This window comes from Ornithorhynchus anatinus, chromosome 14, assembly GCF_004115215.2.
Source record: "Ornithorhynchus anatinus isolate Pmale09 chromosome 14, mOrnAna1.pri.v4, whole genome shotgun sequence".
NCBI classification, from domain to species: Eukaryota; Metazoa; Chordata; class Mammalia; order Monotremata; family Ornithorhynchidae; genus Ornithorhynchus; species Ornithorhynchus anatinus.
The window spans coordinates 31,911,337-31,924,171 of NC_041741.1; the positions used below are offsets into that span (position 1 = coordinate 31,911,337).

General features: G+C 39.6%; 1 protein-coding gene across 5 annotated transcripts in view; it reads right to left on the reverse strand.

Moving 5' to 3' along the window:
* Nucleotides 1-12,835, reverse strand: part of ATP2B1 (ATPase plasma membrane Ca2+ transporting 1) — a 96,752-nt gene that overhangs the window by 35,429 nt on the left and 48,488 nt on the right. For all 5 annotated transcript variants that reach the window (XM_039914017.1, XM_029078787.2, XM_029078788.2 and 2 more), the window contains 3 exons: nt 3,696-3,893; nt 270-524; nt 62-187 (listed from right to left, as the gene is read on the reverse strand). In XM_039914017.1, coding sequence (XP_039769951.1) covers nt 62-187; nt 270-524; nt 3,696-3,893 — 579 coding nt within the window. The remainder of the gene's footprint in view (nt 1-61; nt 188-269; nt 525-3,695; nt 3,894-12,835) is intronic.

The following is a 12,835-nucleotide window of genomic DNA, read 5'->3' on the forward strand; positions in this document are numbered from 1 at the left end:
TGGTCACAGCCAAAGTTAAATTCCTAAATTTTGACAGTTTTAAAAAAATGAAAATTCACACCTGATAAAAGTAGGGGATCTTTATCTGAATTCTTCTTAACATGATCGGATTCTCCAGTTAAAGAGCTTTCATCAATTTTAAGATCATTTCCTTGAATAAGTATACCATCAGCTGGTAGAAGATCACCTAAAATTAAAAAAGGCGAAATATTAACAAGACAACAATTGGATCAATAGTGTCAGATTTATATCGTTGCATAGATACCTACCGTATTTCACCTGAGCAATATCTCCAACAGTAATGTCGGCCACTGGAATCTGGATAACTTGACCACCTCGAATGACAGTGAATTTCTGTTCTTGTTCAATGCGACTTTGCAAACCTCTGAATTGTTTTTCCTTACTCCAGTCATTGAAAGCAGTTACTAAGACCACACACACTACTGACAACAGAATGGCAGCTCCTTCAATCCAACCAGTTTCACTTTCATCCTCTTCTTCTCCAACAGAGACATCTCCACATGCTATTTGAAATGAAAGAAAATTTTTATAAACAGTGTCTCAGTTTTGGGGTGTTTTGTTTTTTTTTTTAACAGTATTTGGTAAGTAAGTCCTTACTACGTGCCAGGCACCATTCTAAGCATTGGGGCCGATATGCGATAATCAGGTTGGACACAGTCCATGTCCCATACGGGGCTCACAATCTTAAACCCCACTTTACAGATAAGGTAGCTGAGGGACAGACAACTTAAGTAACTTGCCCAAGGTTACACAGCAGTCGAGTGGCAGAGCTGAGATTAGAACTCAGGTCTTCTGTCTCCCAGGTCTATGCTCTTCCAACTAGGCCACACTGCTTCTCAATTACACTTCAGATGACAAATTCATTGCATTTTTAGCCATTGAACCAAACGTTTCTGCAACCATTTGACTCCGCACTCTACTCTACATTGCTCATACTTATGGGAGGGAGTTATTAAGAGTCCCAGATAAACCAGTTCCAGTTTCATGTCTCTGCTCCCTGAGGAAAAAGTATCAACTCCAAAGATTCGTGATACAGGTAACAAGATGCTTGCATGAGAAGCAACATGTCCTAATAGAAAGATCACGGGCCTAGTAGTCAGAGGACCTGGGTTCTCAACTCAGCTTTGCCACTTGCTTGCTGTGCTATCTTGAGAAAGTCACTAACCTTCTCTGTACATCAGTTATCTGATCAGTTCTCCCTTCCGCTTAAGCTGGGAACCCCTTGTGGGAAACAGACTGTGTCCAATCTGCTTACACTACAGCTACCCTAGAGCTTAGTTCAGTTCTTGGCACACAGTAAGCACTTAAATACCACAATTACTATTATTATTCCACTGGGATAAGTGCAAAAAGCAACATGAAATTTGCTAGCCTTGTTTTGGAATCCTTGATCATGGAAGAAGGGTGACTACTTAATTCTAAACACAATTTTCAAGGGCGAATGGATTTAGTTAAGCAGAACCTACGTCACTCTTTCCAATCTTCCAAACCCTAAAGTTCTCATTCTAAAAGTAGAATGGTAAATTCTGGGAATCTTAGAGTTATTTTTATCTTCCAGAGCAAGAATTGTGAACTGAAGGCTTATGAGTGTTGGTGACAACAGGCAGAGGTATGAAACGCATAGAGTTAATTTCAGATTGGCAGTTATTGCCTGGGTATATTGGAGAAGAAGTAAGGCGGGGGCTTGGAAGACTGAACTGCCATACAGGTCATCTACGTGCAAACAATCAGGAGTCAACCTGAGTAAAATGATTCAAACAAAAATGTAAATGAAGGTTAAATTCAAAAAGATCCCCTGTATTATTATTATTATTATTTTTCTTTTTTAGAAAAGCCAACACTAAGTCTAAGCTAAAATTTTCTATCCCAATTTGTAACTTTAAGTGAATTTTGAGTAAGGCCAAATACTCTATATAGCTAGCTATAGAGCTACAGACACCAATGCAGATTTGTCCATTATAGAGCTCTTTACTGAACATAAACTCATTAAAAATTCTAAACTCTGTTGAGAAGAGACTATTACCAAGAAAAGCAAAACTTTCTACTGAGAGAAAGAAAAGCCTGTAAAGATATTAACTTACATTAAGACCCCATCAACCCATTATTAAAATCCTCCATATTTGGATTTTGCAGGTAAATTTTTGCAAGTGTCAATGATTTATTACTCCATTCTAAGTGGAATAAGTGGCCTACTGGAAAGCACCCAACCGAGGAGTCAGAGATCCTGGGTTCTAATTCTGGCTCTGTTATTTGCCTGCCATGTGACCCTGGGCAAGTAACTTCTCTGGTCCTTAGTTTCCTTATCTGCATTCAATCCTTGCTTTCCCTCTTAGATGATAAGCCTTAAGTAGGGCAGGTTTTGTGTATTTCCTGATTGTATCTACACCAGCACTTCGTGAAGTGCTTTTCACATAGTAAGTGCTTAATACACACCACAATGATTATTATTAAAATAAGAGAGAATTCACTGATTATGTGTAGCTGACAGCTAAAAAGGAAGAATCGTTTAACTGTTCCCATTGTTATTGTGGTAAATTTTAAAGTTACATCAATGAGTCATTAAAATCAATTACATATCTATTTGTTTTGGTTTAAGCAATTGACTATTTGATTAAAAGATTTACAAAGAACTATATAAAATACCCGGCAAATCTATGATGGTGACTAGGGCCACCGCCCTCATGGATTTCACATATTTTGTCATTTTTTTGTCTCTACTGCCTTCCGATAGGTGTAACACATCTTCAGTGATTCAAAACTATAAGTATCACAGTTAAAAGCCGTGATGAGTGGGGAAAGGAAGTGAGAAGGTATAAACAGAACAGAGTCAGCTGGGAAGGTCAAGACATCCATTTTATTCCCAATGAAGATAGAATTCAGCTACGCTACCATGAAATCTGTGACAATAAAAAGACACTAATGTAGTTATATTTCTCATCTATAAGTGACTGACTACACCTTTCGGGGATTATAGGAAAAATAGGGTCTCTGATATTCATTCATTCCATCATACTTATTGAGCGCTATCTGCAGAGCACTGTACTAAGTGTTTGGGAGAATACAGTGATAAACAGACACATTCCCTCCCCATAACAAGCTTACTGTCTAGACGGGAATGTCATTTGGGAACCAATTTTCTATTTATGAAACCAGTTCCGATCTACTTTTCTGCTTAGGATAATGTCTGCAGGAACTAGTTGTGTTTTCCTACTGAGGACTGCTTGAATACTATACTCATTCACATGCACCAATATCAAAAACAATGAAAGGTTTTCTAGTGGCTGTGGTTTAGTGGTGATAGCACGGCACATGTACAGTCACCTAATATCACCATTAATTTGATTTTTAAAAAAAAATTATTTGTACAGTGAAAGAACAGGGAAAACTCAAAGTTCACGGTAAAGAAGTATACACAAGAGTTAAATAGGTAGCTAAAGCTAACCTGAGAATTCAACTGAACATAATATTTAATGATTCTCTCCAGGCTAAGTAGCTTTCAGCCTGTTGAGTCTTAGCTAGAATGGGAAGCACTAAATATCAAAATCTAAAAAACAGAGGACAAAATGTTTTTCATTTCCAAGCAACAAAAGTAAAAAAGGAAATAAATACACCTGTTGGTGGAATAACTGTTCAAATATTTTTAAAACATTTGAAAACAAGTCACATTTACTTACCAGCATTATTTCCTCCAGGAGGCTGGTAAAAAGAAAGGCCTAAAGATACTATGGCTGCAATTTCTAAGATAATTAATGTAACATCCTGCAATGCCTCCCAAACTAACTGAAGAAATGTTTTTGGCTTTTTAGGCGGTATAAAATTCTTCCCAAATACTGCTTCCCTCCTCTCTATATCTGCAGGATTTCCACTTAGACCTAAGAAAAAGAAGAAGAAAAAAAGAGTCAAGGTCAATATTTTCAGTGTTCCTTAACAAAACTCAATTTTTTGAACTGAACCTATACTGAATTCTAAATCTCAAAATGTTCTAAGTCACAGGATTCCATAAAATAAAATTGTCCATATCTGAACTTATAGTTTTAGAGAAAATTCTGATTGTAATTTTCATTCAGATTGTTTCCCAATGCCTGTCCCCTCTTATATCCACATTTTGGTTGTTCTTGATAATGTGTTGTAGTTGATAGACTAGTTGTAGAGATGAAAACTTGAAAGCTTTTATGAAAGCAAATAAACAACTTGACAATGTCTACTGTGACTTATGAAGCAATAAAAAGAGCCCAAAGAGTGGTTGCACGAGAAGGGTAGGGAAAAGAAAAAATTCCAAGAAAGCACTCAAAAATAAAGTGGAGAAGCAGCATGGCCTAGTGGAAATAAGAATGGGCCTGTGAGTCAGAGGACCTGGGTTCTAATCCTGGCTCTGCCAACTGCTTGTTGTGTGACCTTGGGCAAGCCAATTCACTTCCCTGTGCTTCAGTTTCCTCAACTGTAAAATGGGGATTCAATACCTGCTATCCCTCATATTTAGACTGTGAGATCCATCAGGGTCAGAGACCATGCCTGACCTAATTAACCTGTACTTACCTCAGTGCTTAGAACAGTATTTAACACATAGTAAGCACTTAATAAATACCACAAAACAAAGCAGATGCCAGACAGACTGGCGGATAACCCTGGAAGAGGAGCACTGGTATGAGAAATAAAGGAAGCAAGAATTTGAATGGCCGGGAATATCAGCACTAGTCATTGGATGTCATAAAAAGCAAAATTTAGGTTTAAATTAAAAACAGTTCTATGATATTTACACATTTACTAAAAAAAGGAATCTTAAGATTGAAAACCACTTAAGCATGCTGCAACAAGGGCCCCCATTTACTAAACTACAAAAGGACATGCTCGCTGTGCTCTTGGAGATTACACACTAAAATTCAGCTGATTAGGGTTTTGCTGAAACTGGAACTTTGGGACACCATCCCTGGCTCTCTCACCTATCATGAAAACAGAGGGCAGGGCTTGGAAAGGAAATGGGGTTAAAGTACCCCAACACGTTGGGTTACTTATTCCATAAGTGCCAAAATGTTCTTTTTACTAAGTATTATCCCATCCAAATGTGAAAGTCCCAAAATTTAAAACGAGCAGGGCAGTAACAATTCTTAGATATCGTTTCTGAAATTGCTAAATAAGATCTTGTAATTGGTCTAAAACAGAAACTTGATTTTGGCTAACAACTATGAGCAATGTTTTCAGGCAGTGTATATGGCTACCAATCAGTCTTACTGATTGGAGTGCTAAGAGTGTGCAGAGCACTCTAATAAGAAGTTGGGTGAGTACAATACAATAGAATTGATAGTCGTGATCTCTGCCTTCAAGGAGCACCTAAATATACAAAGAGAATTAAAGTTTGGTGTAAAGTGAATACAAGGGAGTTAACCTCTCAGATCCTCATCCAACTATCGAATATTGTCCATTTCCCAAATTATCAACATTGCACCTGAAAGAACTGAATCAAGGAAATGGATGAATACAACTAAAGCATATCACAGAGTCTTTCTTAGAGAATATCCACATCCAAGTAATAACCAAAGGAGAAAAATACAGATGATGGAGATGGCTGCCTCCGCTTTTCCATGATACCTAATGATCAAGGAAAAGTTGGAATTTAGAGGAATTCAAGCACAAAGGATACTGGCAAAAAGGCTCTATTAAGAATTGTCTATGAGATCTCAGCAGTGAAATGGCCTAAAAATAATCTTTGGTGGGTCACACCAATATGTATGTGTGCTTTGCATATTGTTAATCACCGAAACACCATTAACTGATAGTGAAGATGAATTATTTTAAATCAGGCTCTGCAACTGGTCTATTTACTCTAAGACCCTCTGCAGGCATACAAAGAGCACAGGCTTAATAAAATGGGCATCCCTTGACATTAATGACAATACAGACTTTTTCATAATGACATTCAAGTTAAAATTCAGAGAGTAAAGGAGTCAAGAAAAGGAAATATTTTGTGGCTCGTTGAATTGTATAATCACCTTTTAAAAATCACTCTCATTAAGGCAAGCCAGGGAAAGGAGACAAAAGTATTCGAAAAAAGCTCTTATAAAAGATTTCCCAACAGAGTGCCAATAAATGACCCAAATGTTAAACATTCTTAATGGAAAGGAAGCAACAGATAAATTGAAGCAACAGTTATGACCTAATCCCCCATTCAAAAAAAAAAGGGTAGAGAAGTAGAGGGTGTTTTGGTTTGGCAGAATCCCAAATTGTCAGTGCACTCATTTTTTTCTAGGAACAATCATTAAAAAAAAATGCTGCATGAAATTGTGCAACAGAGAATTGACCTCTGGAGTCAGATTTTTTTCCAGCCAACCAAGAAGAGAAATACTACAAGTTAAGAGGAAGGAGGTTGGGGAAGAGAAGAGAAAAATTGCAGTTGCAGGATTTAGAGAGAACCAACAGGAGAGATTTCCTTATATAAGCAGCAACTTCCTAAACTGAATCATTTGAACAGTATTGAGATTGATTAAAACAAGAAGCGGCAGAACTTCACAATTAAAAAATACATGCTAGAATCCTGGAAATAGGTCTTACAGGTATTAGCTACATAAAATCATTACTGACGATAGAAGCCAGCACTAAAAAACAGCCACGAAAAGTTGTCTGATATTACTTAATACCTCCTCTGCAATAATCAAATAAAATCTCAGCCCACATTTTCACTTGCCTGTCATGATAGCTTCTGCTACTTCAGGTAGGTAGGAGATGTGCTCTGTGCACAGAAAGCACTCAATAAATACTGATTAATTGACAAACATGAGCTTGCGAGCCCCATTCAGGACAGGAACTGTGTATCCAACCTAATTAACTTGTACCTACCCCAGTGCTTAGAACAGTGTTTGACACATAGTAAGTGCTTAACAAATAACATAAAAAAATTTAGATTTGAAGATGTAATTCTCGTTGACAGTAAAATAACCCACATATAATTATACTTGAAATAAACACTGACGGATCAACTATTTCTGCTACGTTAATAACCGGGCCTGAGTCTGAATCTTTATCAACCCTGAGGAATCTTTCAACTCTGTCAATCAATGACATTTTTTTAAGTGTTTACTGTGTGCAGAGCATTGAATTACGTGCTAGAAAAAATACAACAGGGTTGGGAGATGTTTAATGTCTGCCTCCCCAGTACACAGTAAAGTAGTAGTAAAAGGAGAAAGAGCAGAGCATAAGAATATTTACATGAGTATTGTGGGGCTGGAGTGAGTATGACAGTACTTAGTAAGTATCCAGCAAAGTTCACAGTTGATGCAGAACTCGGAGTGGAGAAGGGAAGTAAAGGGCATAGTCTGGAAAGGAGGAGATGTGACTTCAGAAGGGTTTAGAAGTTTAGTAGAGTGGTGGATTGGCAGATAAAAATAAATAATTTGTGTGGCAGTGAAGCAAACACCTTTCTTTTGCCTCTCGAACTTCCCACGTCTGGATCCACTCAAAGTTCTAATTCTAACTAATTATGCTAGTGACACAAATTTTCTGAGCTGCATTCTACTTCCAGTCTAAACAGGGTCTTTACAAGTACAGGCATTATGAGAGCGATGCCATGGGGAAAATGTTCTTCAGCAACTCTTTTCATAAAGATTTGCTTTAGAGAATGTACATGCACAAAAGTACCTTGTTTTTCAATTTTAATATTTGAGGTTTTGCTTTAAAAAAAAAAACCCTCAAGGTTTCTCCCTAAACTGAAATTGCTACCCAAACAAAATCATATTAATGAAAGGGATCTGCCTGGACAGTCACTTGCAATTTCCTTGGGCCAAGACACTGTGTATTTTTAGAGAGTTGGCAAGGGACACCCACGCACTCCGGGAGCTTCTCCGCTTGGATGACATTGCAAAAACCTCAACGAACACCAGAGCTGGAAGGAATCAAGTCTGAGACCAGGACAAGCAACTGGGCTAACAAGAAAATATCCTTTTGCCACAGTGATGAATGAGTGGGGTTTTGAGGAAAATGGTGCCTCATGGTAGGGTGATGTTCTTCACCCAATATGTGCTCAGTAGATACCATGATTGAAACATGCGTGCCAAGGAGTCCTTTGAAATTGAGGATATTGTTATGGAGAGAACAATTGCTAGTCACCTGGCACAGGCTGAATTACTTCTGGAATTTCAAGACTGTTTAACTTTAGTTGGAATTAAGTCTTTGAGAAGGGGAAAAAACCTGTATTTTGAGTGGATTTAATTTTTGGCTCCTATATTGTACCAAAATTAGAATTAATTAGTGGTGCTGAATGAAATATAATCATCTCTGTTGATTGCCATATTCTTTTTTATAACTTTAACTTAGTTCCAGTTCCCGGTAAATTACCTTTGGAAAAAGGTCTTTTCCATGTAGCCCACTGCCAACTTTTCATTTGAGTGCAGGGCAAAGTAGGGACAGGAGGATGAAAAGGGACAAGCTTCAAAGGGCTAGCAGGTCAGAGTCACCATTAGTCACCATTCTGGCAGATCTGAGAGGAGCGAGCCTGGGATTACAGTTCTAAAACTTGTGGGGCCAACAGCCTAAATGACCCTCACAGAGTAAACAACCTTGGAGGAATTTCACCTTTCACCTCTTCCCAACCAGGATTCAAAAGTCCTTAAAATACACCGGTCTGACGGCACTCAAATGGAGAAGGAAGAGTTGAGCCAAATAAAGATGACTGTCCCTGCAAACTGCCGAGAGTTGTCATCGCCACTGTCCTGTGGTGGTGTGGCAATATTTAATTTAATTAACCATATTTACTGAGCGCTTACTGTGTGCAGAGCACTTTACTAAATGCTTGAGAGAGTACAATATAACAACATAACAGACACATTCCCTGCCCACGGCGAAGTTACACGTCTAGAAGACGAGCTTGATCCTATACAAAGTAATTTCAGGGTAGTGACCAGGTAGGTCGCTCTCACTTGACTTTCCTCCTCTTCCGCCCAGTCCTTAACCACCACTCTCCTTTCAGCTTTTAAAAGTTTTTCTGTTCCCCATGGAGACAGTTCATCCACCTTTCTTCAAGTCCTTAGCCCCTTTTCCAGGGGCTGGTCCATCCACTGAATTAGAAAACAAAAAAATTCAACTAATTTTGCACTGTGGCAACCTTCAGCCTCTAGGAGCCCCTCGTTTTGGGGTCACCAAAACCTCAGTCAGGGCTGTGGGGGTCTCCTTCTGGGCCTCCTCTCCTTCCCTTCTCTGTCTTGCTACTGATTGCGGGTGTTCTGCCCGCAGCACAGCTATGAATTGCACACCTGTATTTCAGAATAGAAATAAGTTCTGTTCAGTGGTGGGAAGAATCTGGAGGTTTAGGAACTTGGCATGAGGTAGATGAAGGTCAACAGAGAAGGAACACTCAAGTTGACACGGTTCAGAAGAAGTTATGCATAAAAAATGTCATGGTTGGCAAAAGAACCCAAATTCTAAATTCATTTGGTCAGCATAACTCTTCAGGCACACTCTTCTAGGGTAGTGCTAGCAATCTGAAGAGCTTAGAGTCCTGTCTCTACCGGCAGCTTTAATTCCTCCGAGGTTGGCTGGAAGTATCGACTAGTGGTGATCTGACCCATATGGATCACCTTTGGAGACGTTCTATCATCCTAAATTCCTGAAAATGTTGGTCAGTATTTAAATTGGTTTAATTATTCCCACCAAGTAAACACCCACTACCCTAGAGAAATGATGACATCGTCTCTTCATTGAAGGGCAGGGATAAGTGGGGAGGAAAGCTTGTGGAATTCAGATAAAGAGAAGGAAGAGTGACATATAACTTCTTGAATGAAAACATATGTCAAAAATATTTTTTGACAAATGAACAAATTTCACCCCGAATGGTAGAAAATATTTTGACAAGCCCTATTCATAATATCTGAACATTGTAGTGAAATCATGGCCAATGACTATGTTTAAATTCCCAGCAAGACAAAAATAAATAATGCCTTAAATTTTGGAACACCTTTCATCTTTTGAATCTACAGCAAACAAGAATGTATTAGTTTAGGAACTTGAACCATTTAACTTTGGTAGCTCACTGTGGGCAGGGAATGTGTCTACCAGCTCTGAATACTGTACTCTCCCAAGCACCAAATACAGTGCTCTGCACATATTAAGTGCTCAGTAAGTACAGCTGACTGAGTTAAAAATGAGCAGTGTGGCTCAGTAGAAAGAACACGGGCTTGGGAGTCAGAGGTCATGGGTTTGAATCCTGGCTCTGTCACTTGGCAGCTGTGTGACTGTGGGCAAGTCACTTCACTTCTCTGTGCCTCAGTCACCTCATCTGTAAAATGGGGATTAAGACTGTGAGCCTAATGTGGGACAACCTGATTACCCTGTATCTACCCCAGCGATTAGAACAGTGCTCTGCACATAGTAAGCGCTTAACAAATACCAACATCATTATTATTATTATAAATGACTGATGAGCCTCGGTCCACAAAGGTTTCAGGAGTGAAAACCTTCGCAAAGAGACTGATTATAGGGCTAATCAATCAACCAATCAATCGTATTTACTGAGTGCTTAATATTTGCAGAGCACTGTACTAAGCGCTTGAATGTACCATTCGGCAACAAATAGAGACAATCCCTGCCCAATAAAGGGCTCACAGTCTCTCTTGTTCTTAGTAGTCACATTTCTACTGGAGCAGCAAGTGCAGTAAGGGAGAACACAAGCAGTGGTGCAATACGTGATGTGCTTGCAAGAATTTAACATCCAAAACCCATTTATGGCTAAAGTGACCACATCAAAGGCCAACAGGCCAATGGTAGCCAGGGTAGCTGCCTCTCTTTTCAGTAAGCACTCAATAAATAATAATGATAATGGTATTTGTTAAGCGCTTACTATGTGCCAGGCACTGTATTATGCACTGGGGTGGAGACAAGAAAATGAGGTTGGATACAGTCCTTGATCCATATGGGGCTCAAAGTCTCAATCCCCATTTTACAGATGAGGGAACGGAGGCCAAGAGAAGTGAAGCGACTCGCCCAAGGTCACAAAGCACACAAGAGCATAGCCGGGATTATTATTCAATCAATAAATACAATTGATTGCATCACTAGGCTTTCCCACCCCCATTTTCCAGCGCTTAGAACAGTGCTTGGCACATAGTAAGCGCTTTAACAAATACCAGCATTATTATTATTTGCCAGCTAGTATCAGGAACAAGATCGGTGTCAACTGAAAAAGTCATTACTGTAGAAAGAACTAAAATAAGTGTCAGCCAATAAATAATGAAGCAAATGTACGCTCTTTCTGGGCAAAGCTTCCTTGAGAATGCCTATTAAATCAACTATGTGTTCACTGGAAAGTCTGCCAATTTGGTTCACAGACTTTGGGTTATGATATATTCTAAAAAAAGAAATTGAAAGGAGGCATAGGTATTTGGGGATGGAAATCATCCCCTAAATGTGTGACAAAAACTGGACTGGATTGAAGCTGGGCAATACGGGCAATTGTGTCAGAGGAATTCTCATGCCAATACAGTCCAGAAAGGATGAATCAAATGCCAAAGAATCAGAAGCTTTAATACCCAAGTGGGTACTATCACCAGTTCCTGGCAAAGATGTGGAGAAAGATATAGGCTGTTGTTTCAGTCAATCACAAGTCAGGTAATTTGAGTCTTCTTTACTACCTCAATTCTGGAAAATGGTTCCAAAAATTGCTTTTGAAATAGGGTGAGAGTGGAATTTGAAGGTTTGGTTTCCAGATCCAGGGTGCACTTAAGGACGGTTCCCTCAAGCTCACCCCAAGACAGAAAACAAGACCTAGGGGGAACTCTTTCCTGGCGGTCAAACACTCAGGGAAATGAGCTAATTTTAACTCCAGGAGATTTTCTGCAAGTCCACGCAAGGTTATTTCCAATGGGGAGGCAGCACAGCTTGGTAGAGAGTGCAGGGGCCTGAGAGTCAGAAGAATCTGAGTTCTAATCCCATGTCTGCCACTTAGCTGTGTGACCTTGGGTAAGTCACTTAACTCCTCTCTGTGCCTCTGTTACCTCATCTGTAAAATGGGGATTAAGATTAAGAACCCCAAGTGGGACAGGGACTGTGTCCAGGCCGATTTGCTTATATCCAGGCCAGTGCTTACATAGTAGAAGTTTAACAAATACCACAATTATTATTATTATTACAATTAACCCAGAAGACAGTCCTGGGAAGACAGGGAGTTTGGCACTTAAAATAGGTTCAGGCAGCAGAGTGAAAAGTGAGACCTGGCTGGGGCCGAGGGAAGGCCTGCTGTTGCTGAGATACTCAAGCCTTTAAAAAGATCAAGAGGAAGAAACCGGCAGAAACAGGAATCTTGCATTATTGCTCTTAGACTCCACGGGAGTACAGAGCAATACTTAGAAGAAGGCGGCAAGAGTGTCTGAGAGGATGATTACAAAAAGGACCCAGAGGGTGCAGATGAGAAAGACAGAGGGCCAATCCTCAAAAAGCAGGGTGAGGAATCATCACTACTGCCAAAAGCAATGACGAAGACAGAGGTGAATAATAAGACGTCTAGCATATCCTAAATATCACCAAAGATAGCTCCATTCCAGTATTCTACCATCCTAATCACCAAATATCCAACCAAACACCACTTGCTTTATTTTAAGCCCAATTTGTTTGTTTGGTTATTAGTAGACAGGGAAAGCAACTACTAAGTAACCCTCCCCCTGAAAAACCATCCTCACTCTACTGCAGAAGTGAAAGGTTGACAGAAGCTCAAAGCCAAATAACTGGGAGCCCCTAATGCCATCAAGGCACTGGGATCTGGGGTGGGGGTCCATCAGGGGTACCCAGGAGCTTACAATCTAGAGGGACAGTGCTTGTTGCGGGCAGGGAACATGTC